Here is a 17,861-nt window from a genome sequence, read left to right as displayed (position 1 = left end):
AGTTCTCAAATTAATAAAGAAACGAGATTTTTTTCAAACGGATTTTTTTCCAGATTGAAACCTTTATTTTGCTGTATTCTTTTATTCATTTTTAATAATTTTATCATTTATATATCACTTATAAACTTCTTTTCTTAATAGGAGAAATATTCTCCCTCAAACATAACCTTTGGCTTTCTCCTCTTAAACCGCACCATAAGGTTTTCCATGTTATATTGGTCACACAACTTCCACAACTCTCTTACCCTCTTCATGAACGTCATTTGTATTTAATTTGTTTTTCAAACAAAAAAAATTAACGTAGTAGAATCTCCCTAAAATGCTCTATTTTCAACCGCCGAGTACTTGAGCGCCCAATTTGTCATCTTTGACGCATGAAGTCAATTTTGGAGTGATTTATTTCAGATCTGGGAACTGCTATCTGACGATCACTCCGCAATAACTTTCTTCTCCGTATGATATTTTTATATTATTACTCTTAATTTTCATTCTTGCTCAGTTCAATCTATTCTCCTATAATAACGGTAGTTTCATGCAACCATCAATCATCTTTTTTTCGTAGCCATTAGAATCTTAGGCTAGTCTTTCATTCTTATTTTATTTTGTTTAAAGAATCCTAACCCTTTTTGTTGTTAGATCTGTTTGACTCCTGAAAATTGAACTATGTAATTGGTGTTTAAATTGCAACTTATCTTGTATTTTGTTGAATGTTGAAATAGCTTTTAAATTAATACTAATTGTAATTGTGTTGAATTTGCATGTTAAGAAAGAATGTTTCAACTATTTTATGAAGAAAGGTTTGAAGAAAAATTATAAAGAAGAATTAACATTGTTGCTGGCTGGACTTACAATTTTATTAGTTAATTATGAAAATATATATATATATATATATATATATATATATATATATATATATATATATATATATATATATATATATATATAGTTTTTTTATGAAGAATAAGATTATTTGTAATAGCTATAATGTATGACAATTTATATTTTAATGTCATATTCATTTGTTTTTATGTTTCTTAATTGATAAAGAAAAGTTCCATTAATAGTATTGTAACTTATATTCTAAATATTTAATTTTGAAGAGTTATGTTAATTTAAATTAAAAATATTAAACTATAAAATGAAGTTAAAGAAATATAAACATATTTTTATTAAATGACATAAGTTATTGTGGAACGCAATTTAAATCAAAAAAATTTATTGATGAGATATAAGTGTTATAACTACAGTTTGTATAGTTGGAATAAAACAACTTGTTGCAATAACACATATTGTTGATAAAGGCACGTATGGAACGACAATAATTATTGTAAGATGTCAAATAAGACAACGATAATTGTTGTTGCAAAAACATTAGTTATAACAGCGAAATTAAATATTATTGCAAAACTTTTCTCAACAACACTTATACCAACGACATTTTATTTGTTGAGAAAAATACATTTCGTAACAACATTTTATTTTTCTCAACGACATATGTCGCTGCTAAAAAGCATTTTTCTTGTAGTGTGGGGAAAGGTGCTTACCTACTGAAACAACTGGATCGAAATCATCAAGATGAAATCAGTGAAGTCGCCATCGATTATTTATTTATCCCGAAATGGGAAAGGAAAACACCGACTAAAACCTAAAGGGAAAAAACAAACAAAGGTCTTACGACCCAGAGAAAGGGTAAGGGTGTCAGTTACGCAAGGAGAATGGGTTAACACTCCTCTCGTCCGTCGTACTCGACATGATCCGCTCTTGTTAGTCTAAATCTAAGGGTGTTATTTAAAAATCTAAACCTAAAAGCTAAAGGGAAACGCGCGAAGAAAGAAGAGAAAAGAAACATAGGGAAAAGAAAGAAAATATATACAAGATTGTGCTCGTTCAGACCCCGCGACCTAATGCTTACGTATCCCGATTAAGGAATCAAAGCAGCCGTAGTTCGACTCAAAAGATTTTGTGTGTGTGATGTTAAACATCGCATTTCACTGCTGCTCGACCTTTGGAGACTTACACAATTGTCGTGGAACGAAATTAACATGTGCTTAAAAGAAAATAAAAGAAAATCGAACATAGCATTTTGAAAAGAAAAGAAGAAATAAAAGATGAATATATACAAACATAAGTAGCTAAAAAGGAAAATAAACAAGTTAATCATTTAATCAATTAATTAAAAATTGATTAAATTAATTAACCAAAATTAAGAAAAATCAATTAGTAAACTAATCGATTTTACTTAATAAAAATCAATTAATTAAATCAATATTTAACTAATTAATTAAAAGATTAAAACGCGTAAAATAAAATCAAATAGGAGAATAAAACTAGTTAAAATACATTTTTGTGATTATTAATATGAAAATAAAATCTAAATTTAAAAAGCATATTTTTTGATATTTTTGATATATAAGAAAATAAAAACAATTAGTGAAATAATATAGAAACAAATTAAAATAGAATCAAATGGGCTCAAAAACAGAAGTAAAATGGCAGTGTAAAAAGAAAGGTCTCGCTGGGCTTGAGGTAATTGGCCCACAATCAAAACATCCAGCCAACAGAAGGGGTGGATCCGCAAAAGGGAGGTGATAGCATGAAAACCGAATTGGGCTGAGTGGAAAACGAGCGGGCCTACGTCTATAGCAATGTAACCCGGCCCATACAACTAACGTACACACACAAAAACAACAACAAAACACAGCTCTCTCACGGTTTCTTCTCTCATCCTCTGGACTATCCTCTCTCAATCTCGGTTCTAATCTCTACACTAGTCTCTCAACCTCCCTCGGTACAAATCGTGAAAGTTAACATAGCAAACATCAAAAAGCTCAGTAACAAGTAACAACAATAATGGCACAGATTCATTCCAATCTCACACAAAAAACATCAATCAATTCATCCACATATCATTATGCAAAGATAAAGGAACCTGGATTCAGCTTGTGGAGAATAACGTCTAGAAAGCCAGAGGGGAGATAATAAAGCTCGCAAGTATTGTTGTCGATGCCGTTGTTTGAATCCGAAGCGTTTGAGTTTGTGAGGCGCGACGCTGATTTTCTGTTCGTGTGACTCTGCCGTTGAATCAGAAGGTAAGTCTCGTGGAATGATGATGATGATCGATCTCCCTACGAACACGTGCGCTGAATTTGAGTACGTTGACGTCTTTGTAGGTAAGATTTGTGGATCGTTGTATCAAATACTATGCATGAACAGCTCCTCAATGGTGCACAAGTTAGTTATGAGTTAGTTATATTTCACTTAGACACATGAGTGTTCTATACTATACAAGCTAACATAGATAGCTTATGGTGTAGCTCAGCTTTACTTGTATATATACTTACATTGTAACACTTACAATTCTAATGAGAATCTTCTTCTTTCACTATGTTCATTGAGTTTCATAATATGGTATCAAGCCATTATCAATGAATATTTTTCAGATTTCTCATTCATCTTATTCATCTTGTTGAGCTTTTCCTAATTCATGATTTTTTTTCGCATATGGTTTTCATCTGCGTTCTTGATCTTTTTTTTCTCATCGTTTCATCATATTTCATTCACACTCTCGTGTGCACCTCATCGATCCAACTATGCCTCCGCGTACCGCACCTAACTCCCAGCTTGACCTTGATTCTGTCTTCTACATTCATCCAAGTAAAGGCCCTAATACTGTTATCGTTACACCGAAGCTTGATGGCTCAAACTACCTCACATGGAGTCGCTCCATGCAACGTGCTCTTGGCGCCAAGAACAAGCTTAAGTTTCTTGATGGTTCGATGGATCTTCTTGATGAAGATCATCTCAATTTCACACAGTGGTAACGATGCAATCATCTTATTCTTTCTTGGATCATCAATTCGGTGAGTGATCAAATTGCTTCTACCAATTTATTTCATGAAAATGCTATTGATGCTTGGCACGATCTTCATGAACGATTCTCTTAAGCCGATCGCATTCACATCTTAACTTTGCGTTCCAAGATCAATAATCTACGTCAGAATTCTAGGTCTGTTATGGAGTACTTTCTTGAGATTAAGGGCTTATGGGAAGAGCTTAATTCCCATAGACCTCTACCTATATGTGTTTGTGCTCATAGATGCAGATGCCATGCAGTGCAAAAAGCTCAGGATCATCGCCTTGAGGAACAAGCTATACAGTTTCTCACAGGGCTTGATGATAGATTATATGCTGTAAGAACTCAAGTATTGATCATGGATCCACTACCATCCATCAATCGAATCTATTCTCTTGTTTTGCAAGAAGAGAGTCAACATCATACGACTACTCCCACTGATGATTCTTCTATCCTTGTGAATGCTGCTCCGAAATCTGATTTCAAACATAAAGGTTTTCAAAAATCTTCTCCTCGTGTTTGCACCTTTTGCAATAGAGCTGGTCACACTGTTGATTTCTGCTACCAAAAGCATGGTCATCCCAATTTCAACAAGAACAAATCCTCTGTTAATGCTAGTCAGGTGGATACATCAGCCACTGAATCTCATGTTGCAAATCCCGAGCCTCAGAATAATACACCAATCACACAGGCTCAGTATGATCAGTTGATTACTCTATTGCAACAAGCCAATTCCCCTGCACCTGTTGCTAGTGTTACTACCAATCAAGTGTCCACTAGCAGGATACCTTGTGATCATTCCTCAGGTATTGTTTGCAATACCACTCAACATATGCTTAAAGCTCATCATTCCTAGATTTTGGATTCAGGGGAAAATGACCATGTTTGTTCCTCTTTGCAATTTTTTCATTCTTATTATAAAATTGCACCTGTTAAGATTACATTGCCTAATGGTAATAGTACCACTGTCCAATATGCTGGTAATGTCAGGTTTACCTCCATCCTTTATCTTAATCATGTCCTTTTTGCACCTGAATTCAATCTCAACCTCATCTCTATTTCTAAGCTTTGCCATGCATTGACATGTTCAGTTGTTTTCTCTGTTGATCAATGTCTCTTGCAGGAGCTGAATACCTCGAGGATAATTGGTTTGGGTAAAAAGGAGAATGGCTTATATATCTTGCATTTAAAGGATGCTCATTCTAAAGATTTCCCTGGATCTCTCCAAGCTCATATACCATCTCAAGCCAACTCTTGTCATTCACATAATCCTAATCAAAATGTTGTACTACCTAAAAATGCCCTTTGGCATTTCAGACTTGGTCCTGTGTCCCCTAAGAGATTAACTTAAATGTCAAAATTGTATTCCTTTTCTGATTTTGATATTCATGCTACTTGTGATTTTGCCACTTAGCTAGACAAAGAAAATTGCCATTTTACCCTAGTCATTCTTTAGCTTCTCACAAGTTTGAACTTATACACTTTGATATTTGGGGCCCTTTGTCTATCCCTTCAATTCATAATCACAAATATTTCTTAACCATATTAGATGATCATTCCCGTTTTGTATGGATAATTTTACTTAAGTCTAAATCTGAAGTTTCTCAACATGTACAGAATTTTATCAATATGATCATTACTCAATTCCATTTCACTCCTAAAACTATCAGGTCCGATAATGGTCTTGAGTTTCTCGTAAACCAATTCTATGCCTCTAAAGGTATCATTCACCATAGGTCTTGTGTTGAGAACCCACAACAAAATGGCTGTGTCGAGAGGAAACATCAGCACCTCATAAATGTAGGAAGAGCACTTCTATTTCAATCCAAACTCCCCAAACCCTACTGGTCCTATGCCATTCAATATGCTACATTCATCATCAATCGTGTTCCTACACCTATTCTTCAAAACCAGTCTCCTTACCAAGTTTTACACGATACTATTCCTGCCCTAGATACCTTTAAGGTATTTGCCTCACTTTGTTATGCTTCAACTCTCCAATCCCAGAGAACCAAACTTGATCCTCGTGCCCGCAAATCCATATTCTTAGGTTATAAAACTGGCATGAAGGGTTATGTCCTCCTTGATTTTCACACACCTGAGATCTTTGTGTCACGAAATGTCACCTTTCATGAGCATATATTACCCTACCTTAGTTCTACTACTGATCCTCAAGATTCCACCCCTTGGTCTTACTTCCCATCCAAGTCTCCCATTATCCCTTCTTCTTCATCACCTGATACTCAGATTACCATACCTCCACCTTCAGCTTCAAACTCATCCAATCCACCCCAGCCTCCCCCTTATGACACTCCATTAGCTAACCCTACATCTCTCACTCGATCATCTTCTAGAATGAGACAACATCCTCCTTATCTACAAGATTATATCTGCAATTCTCTCTAAACTTCAAAGTAGTCATCCCCATGTATTTCGTATCCCTTGTCCCATTATATTTCTCATGAACATCTCTCTTCTGTCGCTCTAAATATGCTTTATCCTTGGTCTCTAACTCTTAACCTAAGACTTATAGTGAAGCTTCTAAATATGATTGCTGGAAACAAGCCATGCAAGTTGAACTTTCAGCTCTTGAGAAGAATGGGACATGGAAGATTGTTGATATTCCACCTGGTATAAAGCCCATTGGCTGTCGTTGGGTGTATAAAATAAAGTATCTTGCAAATGGTTCTATCGAGAGATACAAGGCGCGTTTAGTTGCGAAGGGCTACAATCAAATCGAGGGCCTTGATTACTTTGATACGTACTCACCCGTTGCCAAGATCACCACTATTCGTACTGTTATTGCTCTTGCATCTTGCAAAAACTGGTACATCCATCAGCTTGATGTCAACAACGCGTTTTTGCACGGAAAGATTGCAGAAGATGTCTACATGGTTATTCCTCCTGGAGTTCACACTACAAAACCTAATCAAGTTAGTAAGCTAGTGAAATCTCTATATGGCCTCAAGCAAGCCAGCCGTAAGTGGTATGAGCGACTCACAACATTTCTACTTGCACAACATTACGCTCAGGCTACCTCTGATCACTCTCTTTTCATTAAATCCCTTGATATTGTATCACCATTTTGTTAGTGTATGTAGATGATGTCATTGTCACTGGCAATGATCATGCAGAATTACACTCCATCAAAATGGCTTTACACTCAACTTTCCAGATCAAAGATCTTGGCAAATTGAAATATTTTTTAGGTATCGAAGTTGCTCATTCTCAAGATGGCATTCTTCTTTACCAACATAAGTATTGCTTGGATTTAATAGAGGACTCTGGCTTCCTTGATTCAAAACCTGTATCCACTCCTGCTGATCCTACTATCAAATTGCACCATGATTCGAGTGAAGCCTACCACGACATTCCTTCCTATAGAAGACTCATAGGGAGACTCTTATACCTTAATGCTACCAGGCCTGACATCACCTTTTGCACACAACAGCTGAGTCAATACTTATCCAATCCTACGGTAACACACTTTAAAGCTGCTTGTCGTGTCTTACGATATCTCAAATCTTGCCCTGCCCGTGGTATACTGCTTCCTCGTGACTCCGCATTACAATTGCATGGCTACTTTGATGCTAATTGGGCAGGTTGCTTAGATACTCGTAGATCCATTTCTGGGCAGTGTTTCTTTCTTGGTCGTTCATTGATTTCATGGCGTTCTAAAAAGCAGCTAATAGTGTCCAGATCTTCATCTGAAGCTGAGTATCGTGCCCTAGCCGCAGCCACATGTGAACTTCAATGGCTTTGTTTCTCTGCGGGATCTCCATGTTCAATGTCTCAAGACACCGATAATCTATTGTGATAACCAAAGTGCAATTCATATTGCTTCTAATCCCGTTTTCCACGAACGTACGAAACACTTGGAGATTGACTGCCATATTGTCAGAGAAAAGCAGAGCCAAGGTGTCCTCAAGCTTCTCCCTGTCAAGTCACATGATCAGCTTGCTAATTTGTTCACTAAACCACTTCTCCCTCAACCTTTCAACACTCTTATATCCAAGTTGAAGATGATAAACATTTATCAACCTTTATCTTGTGGGGGGATATCAAATACTATGCATGAACAGCTCCTCAATGGTGCACAAGTTAGTTAGGAGTTAGTTATATTTCAGTTACACACATGAGTGTTCTATACTATACAAGCTAACATAGATAGCTTATGGTGTAGCTCAGCTTTACTTGTATATATACTTACATTGTAACACTTACAATTCTAATGAGAATCTTCTTCTTTCACTATGTTCATTGAGTTTCATAATACGTTGTGATGATTGACGCTATGCGACGACGTAGGATTTGCATATCTGTTGTAGTGACCTGAGTCGATGAATCGGTGATATGAATGGAAGCTTGAGCAAACGAATTGAACGTATATTGTGATCAACCCGTGAAATTCGATGACGATTTTGAGAGTACATAAAGGTGATGGATCCGTGGTAAACTCTTAGAATTTGAAGGAATGAATATGAACTGGTGGGCTTCGGTTTTGATGAATAAGCGAATTGAAAGGTGATGAGAAGCTGAGATGCAGGTTTTTAGGTATGGAGAATAAATTGTATGGAGAATAAATTGTGAAGTTTTTTTTCCAGTATATTAAATCAAATTTGGAGGAGAATTCTCTGTAATTCATTTTGACAGCATAACACTAAAAATTTCTCCTCCTCTTTTTCTGGACCTGAAAGTCTGTTTATATAGCAATCTAAATGTGAGAATTGGATCAAAAAGTGTGGGAAAAACTGTAACAGAATTGGAGTTTGGAGCTAATTTTCGAATTCATTTTTGAGGCATTTGGAGCAGGATCCGTGTGAAATATTGGGATGGATTTCTGGCCATTGATAAAACAAAATGAAGGGTTGAGGTAGAAAACGTGACCTCCTTAATGCATGAAGAAGAGAAAACGTGACTCTTGCTGTGTTTTGCTTGAGAGTGGGTCCTCACACATAGAGGTGTCAATTTAAGGGGCCAATTAATTTGGACTCCAACCCCAATATTAAGAGGGTTTAAAAAAATTTAACAATAGTAAGCCCTCAAATACATAGGGCCTAAAGTTAGAAAGCCCTAAAATTCAAAAGGGGCCATAAGGCCCAAATAAAATTAAAAAAACATAATTATGAAAAATAAAATTAAAAAAATCGAAAAATAAAAAATAATTTTGTTTTTTAGTTTTAAAAACTAAAAAATAGAAAAGTCGTAAAATTTGTTTCCGTTTCCAGTTTCAATTTTTTGTTTGAATAAATATCTAAAAAATGAAAACATGCTGAAAACACTCTGTTTTGATTAATGTCACTTTGGTAATTTTTTATTTTTTATTTTAATTGATTAATAATTAAGGTGCACTATTTTTTCTATAATACGGTAATAATTTTTACATGTAATGTTTTACACTAAATTATAACTAATAAATTATTTTCATACACTCAAGTAATGTTTTACACTAAATTATAACTAATAAATTATTTTCATACACTCAAGTTTTCATTTTCTTTCTAAAGAGCCAAATATATATATATATATATATATATATATATATATATATATATATATATATATATATATATATATATATATATATATATATATATATATATAAAATTCAAAATATACAACCTATTATTTATTAAACACCGCACACAAGAAAACTTCCAAATCGAGTGTTAATAGTAAAAGATTTAAATAGATCTCAAATAGTTAAGTAGGTTCTTTATTAACTTATTATATCTAATTGATAAATTTGTAGCTTTGATTAATATTAGAGATGTTTTACTATAAAGTTTAAAATATTAGATTTTAGGTTTTTTAAAAATATTCATTGGTAAAATTTAGAATACGGAAACAATTTTTCCAAACAAGTTTTTAATATTTTTATCCTTAAATAGTTTTCAAAAGTAAAACTATCAAACAGATTTTATTTTATTTTATTTTTTTTAAAACAGTTTTTGAAAATTAATTTACGAAACTATTTTTAAAAATAGAAAATTAATTGTTCATACCTAGTTTTGTTTTTAATTAATAGGCTTTGACAATATAATTTGCAGGATGTAATATGGTATCAAATTTTACACATACACAAACAAACAATTGAATTTATGTATTATTTGAATTCATAACAATTCTTTCTAAAGATAGATCCAATTAAATTATTTTTTATGGCTATCAGTTATTTCTATAAATGTGATTTAAGAATCAGAGGATTATGCTTTAAAATAAAAATACTTTTTGTTTAACAAATAGAATAATTACAATTCTTTGTTGAACAGTACAATGGCGTCTTGGAACAAATAGAATCTTGTGCAAGTTTTTGAAATAAAATAGGGTCCTCTCAATGGGGCCAAAAAAAATCATTATGTAAAGGGCCTAACATTTTAGGGTCTAAAATTAATTTTAAATTATAGGGGCTTAATATATTAAGGCTTTGCTGGGGCTAAAAAAGTGGAATTTTTAAATATAAAATTTATTTAACAGCTCTACTCACACACTATTTTTCTGGAATTGAATCAAGGACCAAACAAAATAATACTAAAAAAATAAAAATAAAAGAATGGTTAGTTATACCAAAGAAAAAAGCAATTTAAAGGTAATTGATTTAAGTTTTAATGATAATTCAAAATTGAACTAAAATTAAAATTTAAACCAAAAAATACCAATGAAATAAAGAAAGAACACTTAAAAATGACATGAATGTAAGATATATTTTTGGGAATTTAATATTTGATTTAAAATTCAATAAAAATTCAACATGAATTAATATTAAACTAAAATCAATATTAAATTCAATTTTTTTTAAATAATGCTAATGATGAATGATTAATGGATAATATGAAATTAAATCGAGATATGCATAAAAGGAAATGGAAAAAAATCGGGGCAAAATTTAGGGTGCAACACCTACACAGAGGAAACAAGGTGCCCGATCCTTACCGGCGTTGTCTTAACCGCATGGCCGCTGAAGACATCTGATATGACTGCCATGTTGATCACCGTGAGGCGGTTCTGTTTGATGAAATCGCACTATATTCTGGATGGTTGGCTGCCACAGATCGACCATCATTGTTCGTTATCTTCCAGAGCACATCATGCGGCAGTTCGGCTACCGGCAGAAGATACCTCGCAACCCTTCTGTCTCCGCTCCCATCGCCATAACCTGTCGGCAACTAGATGATATCTTTGCAGACTGGGAGCATCACATGGTTTCTGACGAGGCTCGGACGACCCCAGCAAAGTCATACTGGAGCTGCGTCGACGGGTATATCACATGTTACTACAGGGTGTCACACCCATACCTGATTCCCATCGAACTTGGACCACAATCCAGACCAGCTCATGAGGAGTTTTTACGGACTCATCAGACTCAGTTGGACCACACTCAAGATGTTCTTCCTCGGTGTTGTCAGATAGCTAATATGCCAGGCGTGTAGTGGATGATATGATTAGGCTGGAAGAGGAGGCATTTATGTACCATCGACATCGTACCAGGACAGGTGGGGCCTTTGACGGTAGACGGCGTGGTGGACGCAGAGGTGGAGGCGGGGCCAGAGGCAGAGGAGAGACGTAGAATGATGTCCCGCACACACAATAGTGATGCCTGTGATTTTTTTTATATTTGTACTTTGATTTCATTTATGTACATTACTTTGATTATGTATTCGACATTATGGCAGACGATTTACACGATGTATTTTTTGGTGTACTATTTACAATTGCCTTTAAATTGCATTACTTTAATTTACTATAATTTGATTTTCCATTTTTGTTATAAAAATTGAGATTTGGAGTGAAATGTATGTGATTTGAAAATATAGCAGACCTGTTCCGTAGGTACATCTAAGGAACACTCTGTTTTTAACACGTTCCGTAAATATATCTACGGAAAATTCACTAAACAAAAATAATTTGATTTTTCCCAACAATTATTATGTTTTTAACGCTTCCGTAGATGTACCTACGGAAGGAAACAAGTTTTTTGAAAAAAATATGCTTCTGAATGTGCTTCACGGAAGAAAGAGGCATAATTGAAATTTTGCCAAAAAACTAAGAGATTCAATGGGTGTAATTAAAAATCCTCTATATTTAAGCCTGAAATTTATAAGTGAAAATGATAGAAAACAAATAAACAACAATAATTAGTTTTTACATAAATTCATTTGTCAAATATTAATCTAATGGTATTATTGGTGGTGAATAAAAAATTAGAGAAAAATGATAGTTAGTAATGATATATTAATTTTATTTTTTCATTTAAAATGAAACTAAAAAAATAAATAACTTATTAATGTTATGTCAACTCGTTCAAAAACTTAAACTTAATATCCATACCAAAACTATGTGAGTTATCGAAATGAATAAGATATTCACGTAAATGTACGGATTCAAATAATTAATGAAAGAGTGTTTGATTTGAGTTGGCAAATTTGCGAGTTGACCCACAACCTTGAACATTGTTTAGACTTTAGAGAGATGATAAATAAAGTTAAGAGAAAATCCTAATGCTAAGATTACTGCATCCCTTCAAGATAAATTTTAAAAATCTATATTAAAGGTTAATTAAAAGTACGCTCAATTAGCAACTAGCTACATAAAACAAAAATAATTGAAATTTTGTTTAGAACAATAGAAACAACGAAAAAATGTTAAAATGTAGGCACAAATTGTTAGCTATTTTTGGAAAAATAGAGAAAATTAGAAAACTTTTTGTATTGATAATGATTTGTCCTTACCAAAATATTTCAACGGCATGCTAAAAGCCCATGTAACGGTATTAAATGAGCATTTGGTTGAGTTGATTTCTTCCCAATGTGGTGAGGTGTCGAAAAAGAAGTTAGTAGTTTAAGTAAGGTAAAATAAGGATTTTTTTCGGGTTTTCAAGTGTATATCTGATTTGACATTCATCGTTCTTTTTTATAGAAATTTTATTAGGGTTTTTAGTAATCTTGAATTTGTAGTTTCCAGTCAGACCGTGCATGTTGTCAGATGTCGATAGAGATGACAATGAATAGAATCTGGACAGGGTACTTTATTATATGTTTCCATACCCACGGTTTGAACAAATCCCCGTACTCGAGTCCATATCCGAGTGGGCACCAACTTGAGTATCCCTATCCGTATCTCAACTTGGGCTTCGGACTACCCGGCCTTAAACGGATTTTTTTAATTAAAAAATTAAAATAAAAACTCCATAATATTTATTATAATTAAAATTAAATTTTTTTAGTATTTTAAACATCATGCATTTTTAAGTACTATATTATCTCTTATAAATACTATAATATGTTTTTAAATACAATATATGTCCAAATTGTATAAAATAATACTTGAATATTTAAAATAACGGAAAAACTAATATAATATAATCTAAGAATGTTGATTATATTTAAAAGTGAAAGATCGAATAGAATAGAGATAAAATTTAGTGAGACGAGAAAAATCAATATAATATTTTGGAGTAAACAATATAAATATTAATATATATTTTTTAAAATTTTATAATTATGCGGGTTTAACGGGCTATCCACGGCCCATATGGGTAGCGGACTTTTTAGGACTGGACTAAAAAGACCCTGAAAAATATGGGCTCTAATTTTAAGGCTCAAGCCCTATAATTTTTCGGGCCTGGCGGGCCGGCCCATATGGGCTAGCCCTTTTTGACAGCTCTACTAGAAAGCTTAAAAGATTGATAGGAATTGGAGATGATACTTTTTGTGGCTAGATCCCTGGTGTGATGAATTAGCCTTAAAAATAGATTTCTTAGTATATTTAGGATTTGTGAAGACAAAAACATAAGTTTAAAGGAACGGGCAGTAGGAGTAGGCCAAAGAAATATCACTTGGAGTGGAGACTTGACACAAGAAGAGATTGTGATTGAGAATGATTTGAAAGATAAGTTGCAGAGGGTGTCTATTACTCTAGAGAGGGTGGATAATTGGGGATGAGACTCATGTACTTATTCTTATCCTGTTAAAGAAGCTTATAACACAATTAAGGAGAAGCCTATAGATGTCGAAAGAACGAAACTTGTAGAGGCTTGGAACAAATTTGTTCCATTAAAGGTAGCAACTTTGGTATGACAATTATTACAAGACAAAATGTCATCTAAGGATAATTTACACAAGCGAGGAGTGCTGAACGATAACCAATTGGAATGTTCATATGGTTGCAGGTTGATAGAAAGTGTTTCTCATATTTTCTTTGAGTGTGTTTTCAGTTTGCAAGTATGGTTCAAGACTCTGCGCTGGCTAAATGTATCCACTGCGATTCATACTGTAGTAATATTAAACTTCCAACAGTTCAGAAGGCTGTGCAGAACAGGCAAAAATAGAGTAGATAAATTTAGTATAATTTAGTTTGCTAGCATTTGGATAATTTGGAAAGATCGTAACGAAAAAACTTTTAGAGAAAAGGATATATAGACCGACAGAACATTGAGTCGAAGAAATCAAAATCTTGTCTTGGAGATGGTTGAGTAGTAAAGTTAAAGGATTATGCTATCCCCTCAGTCAGTGGCTGAGCAGTCCTAGATTGTGTCTGGGGTCCGATATCTACTGATGTTCGTTTTGGTTAAAGGACGACTTCCGTGCTTCTCAAGTTCGAGTGCCTGGTGAATTCATTAGGTTGCTTCCATTTTTGACATCATGGTTTTAAATTGCGGTTGCGGTCGCCGATGCGGTTGTGGGTATTGCGATTGCGGCTATTGTGGTTGCTGCAATGCCCATTGCAGCCGTCGCGGCGTGAATTTTGATTGGAAGATATTTAAAATACAGTACTATAAAACTCTTAATGTTAATATTTTTCATTCCAAATCACATGCAAATTGATTTTATGAGTTATCAAATGTTGAGTTATAATGAAAATATGTGAAGAAAGACGGATGAAGGTGTTTGATGTGAATTATAGTGTTGTTCCACGTTTGATTACAAATCACACCGCAATTACGGCCCGATGCGGATGCGGAGGCTACCGCATCAACAATATTGCGGCCGCAATTGCGGTTGCGGACTGCAATTTAAAACCACGTTTGGCATCTACCTCCCTTTAGAGAGGACTTTTAGTATAGTATTGCAAAATGGATCATCGGTTTGGTGGAGGCAGCTTGGTCGATGGAATCATCTGATGTTTGTTGTTTGTTTTGGGAGCTGCTGTCAGCGATATTTCGGTCGAATCCAGCTTGTAGACGCATGCTGTCAAGTTCTTATAGCGATGCTCTTCATGTTCCTCCTGTAGTTCTTGTTTTTGCAGGTGAGGCTTGTTTTCGGCTTTGCTACTGTTCGAGCGCTTGCCTGCAGAAAATTTTATTGCGGTACTGCGTCATCTGGCTATTCTGTTTTTCCACAATGGTATCTTCCGTTTCAAGTATATTGAAGTCAGAGTTTATGGTTCAGGCGGAATATTTGGTTCCGATCTTGTATAGGCAGCACTGTTATGCATCAACCCGCGAGTCGGATGGATTTCATATAGCTTATTTTCCTCCTATTCTGTTCTCCAGTATGCAGACCTTATGTATTGTTGGTGATTTTAGTATCATCAATGTATTTTGGTAATAATGTGATTTATTGTAGGCCGGTGCAATTATGCGTTAAGCTTGAAACGAGTTAGGGTAGTGCGGAGTGCACGCTCGTAGAGCCAAACGTGCAATTGAATACGAATAATAGAAACGGGGTTCCAAGGGGCGGAGCCCCTGGCGGGGTGCGGGGCAACGCCCCGTCGGGGTCCAAGGGGCGGAGCCCCTGGGGGGTGCGGGGCAGCGCCCTGCCGGGGTCCAAGGGGCAACGCCCCGAGCGAAAAATTCGTTTGAATAGTTGCACCCTTTCCCAACGGACATAACAATTCGTTTGAATAGTTGCACCCGTTTCCAACAGACATAACTGTTTTCCGAAAAGGTGTGTCTGTTCGTTTCTATTATTAGTCTCCTATATAAGGAGTCTTTTGGTCTCGATTTGGTACACGAAATTACATACTTCCTCTCTACATTCTGATCTGCTCTCTATTGTCAGAAACAGATTGTTCTTCAAGAATTATCCCCGAAAAGATTTCGTGAACCCGACAAGAATAGGGTCGAAATACTTTATTCGGAAAGTGAACAAACACGATTCTTGAAGATATCCAGGATTATCATACCATATTTCTAACATGTACACCCTCCGGTCACTATTATAAGCAAAAAAAATGGTCTAATTCTTGGTCACTATTATAAGCAAAAATCAATTATTACTAAATCATTTAATGCTGTAATTCCTAAGATACCCCTATATTTCATTTTCCAATACTTCATTAAATTTAATAAAGAGGATATTATAGTAAATTTAATCAATGTTTTCTCCAAAATCTAAAAAGTTAACTACACTTAATTGAATTTCTTAATAATCGTGAAAACTATTTTTTTTGCTTATAAATGTGACCGGAGGGTGTATTTGATTTGGTTGTTTTGGAAAAAAAAAATTGGAGACCTTATTTTCCATTGATCTGTCAAAATAACTTTTATATATTTATTAGATATTAAATCTGTATCACTATACTACTAGCTTATAAAAAAATCAGCTAGTCAATCATTAATGTAAGAATCATTGAGGTAAGAGAAGTTTATAAACAGTTAACAAGGTAAGATTAGAGAGCACATTGCTGCACTCCTCAATGATATGAACGTGTCATGTATAAGTATTTAAGTGTCTTGCATGGGAGTTTCATCCTCATTCATTGCTCTTTATATAGTTGCTTCTGTTTTGAGCTGCAAACAACACAGTGGCTGAATAAAGCGACTACTGATCATATCTTTAATGCATTTAGAGTAGAGTGCGAACCCCAAAGCACGTTAACTACTACTGACACAAAAAACAATTTAACAAAAAAGTTGGTAAACGCATAAAAAACTCAAAAACCTAACACACATAACTGCAGTGACCAGAAACAGCTTCTAGTTTATATTTCAACTTGTTGGTCCATTTTGAGAATAACTGATATCATGAAGGTTTCTAGCTTTTGTGCTTTGCTCTTGTTGGTTGTTACTGCTTTTACCTTCTTTAGCTTCTCAGGTTCCATCACAGGTCCTTCTTGGTTTCCAGGTAAATCTTCTATCCCTCTAAATCTCATATCTTTCTGCATGCAAACTTTGAATGGTTTCATAGAAACCTGGTGCATGTTCAAATTTACGGCAAATTTATCAGAATACTATTAACTTTTTTTATGTGACCTCAGATTTGGTTGGTAAAAAATGTGTTGATGAACCAACAGCAATTGCAGGAAGTAGGAAACTGAAGGTATGAATGTTTTTCAAATTTCATACTCATCATTTGAAGTTGAATATTGTACTATCTTTTAATTGTTCAGGAAAATGCCAATAGGATTAAGAGCAATGAAAAAGGCGATACCGGAGATCGCGTAAGACTCGAAGATTACAATCCAATTGATCCAATACCAGGTGGAGCAAAGAATGTTAATCCAGGACCAATTGAACATGGAACTCCTCTTATGCCATTCATACCAATATCTCCACCTCCTGTTGGTGAATCTAACCCTGGTCCTGGAGATTATAATTAGTAACAACTTGTTCCTCTCTAGAAGAAGCAATGCTTAAAGAGTGTGATAATGCTATATATTAACCTGGTTTACTTGCTATGTAATCTTTGTTTTATCATGTGTTACTGTTGTGTGAAACACTAGTAATTTGGCATAACTTATAAAGTGGCCAATGTTTGTAATCTAATGTACTTGGAACTTGGAAGTATTATGTATCATGTAATATGCGTGCTTGTTAAATTTTAAGTGTTTTTATTGTTTTGTTGTTTGCACTAGTCTTTCTGGTGAAAAACTATTTATTACTTTCAACAAAACAACATGCAAACATTTAATGCACTTTTATAGTTTCGATGTAAATTTATTTATGTTACCCGATGAATTTATTTTAAGGTGGATTCTTATCTACCCATCTCAAAAAGTTGGGTAGAGTTACCTTCAATGTAAAATTTATTGGAAACAACAAAAATATGTACTATTTTATAATTAATTA

General features: G+C 34.4%; 1 protein-coding gene across 1 annotated transcript; it reads left to right on the top strand.

Annotated features, from left to right (window-relative positions):
* Positions 1 to 16,636: 16,636 nt before the first annotated feature.
* Positions 16,637 to 17,611, top strand: LOC131594134 (uncharacterized). Its single transcript, XM_058866229.1, has 3 exons — positions 16,637 to 16,917; positions 17,051 to 17,112; positions 17,183 to 17,611. Exons 1-3 carry the CDS (start codon positions 16,818 to 16,820, stop codon positions 17,390 to 17,392), a joined length of 372 nt encoding a protein of 123 aa, XP_058722212.1. The 5' UTR covers positions 16,637 to 16,817; the 3' UTR covers positions 17,393 to 17,611.
* Positions 17,612 to 17,861: the final 250 nt, after the last annotated feature.

Source organism: Vicia villosa, linkage group LG4, assembly GCF_029867415.1.
Source record: "Vicia villosa cultivar HV-30 ecotype Madison, WI linkage group LG4, Vvil1.0, whole genome shotgun sequence".
Taxonomy (NCBI): domain Eukaryota; kingdom Viridiplantae; phylum Streptophyta; class Magnoliopsida; order Fabales; family Fabaceae; genus Vicia; species Vicia villosa.
The sequence above is the reverse complement of the archived record's forward strand: the minus strand, read 5'-3'. Positions and strand labels throughout refer to the sequence as shown.

Bases quoted from the DNA above. Each gene is read 5' to 3' on its own strand.
- LOC131594134 (XM_058866229.1), top strand. From the start codon at position 16,818: ATGAAGGTTTCTAGCTTTTGTGCTTTGCTCTTGTTGGTTGTTACTGCT. The intron at 16,918-17,050 runs GTAAATCTTCTA...ATGTGACCTCAG, and splicing joins AGGTCCTTCTTGGTTTCCAG to ATTTGGTTGGTAAAAAATGT. The intron at 17,113-17,182 runs GTATGAATGTTT...TTAATTGTTCAG, and splicing joins CAGGAAGTAGGAAACTGAAG to GAAAATGCCAATAGGATTAA.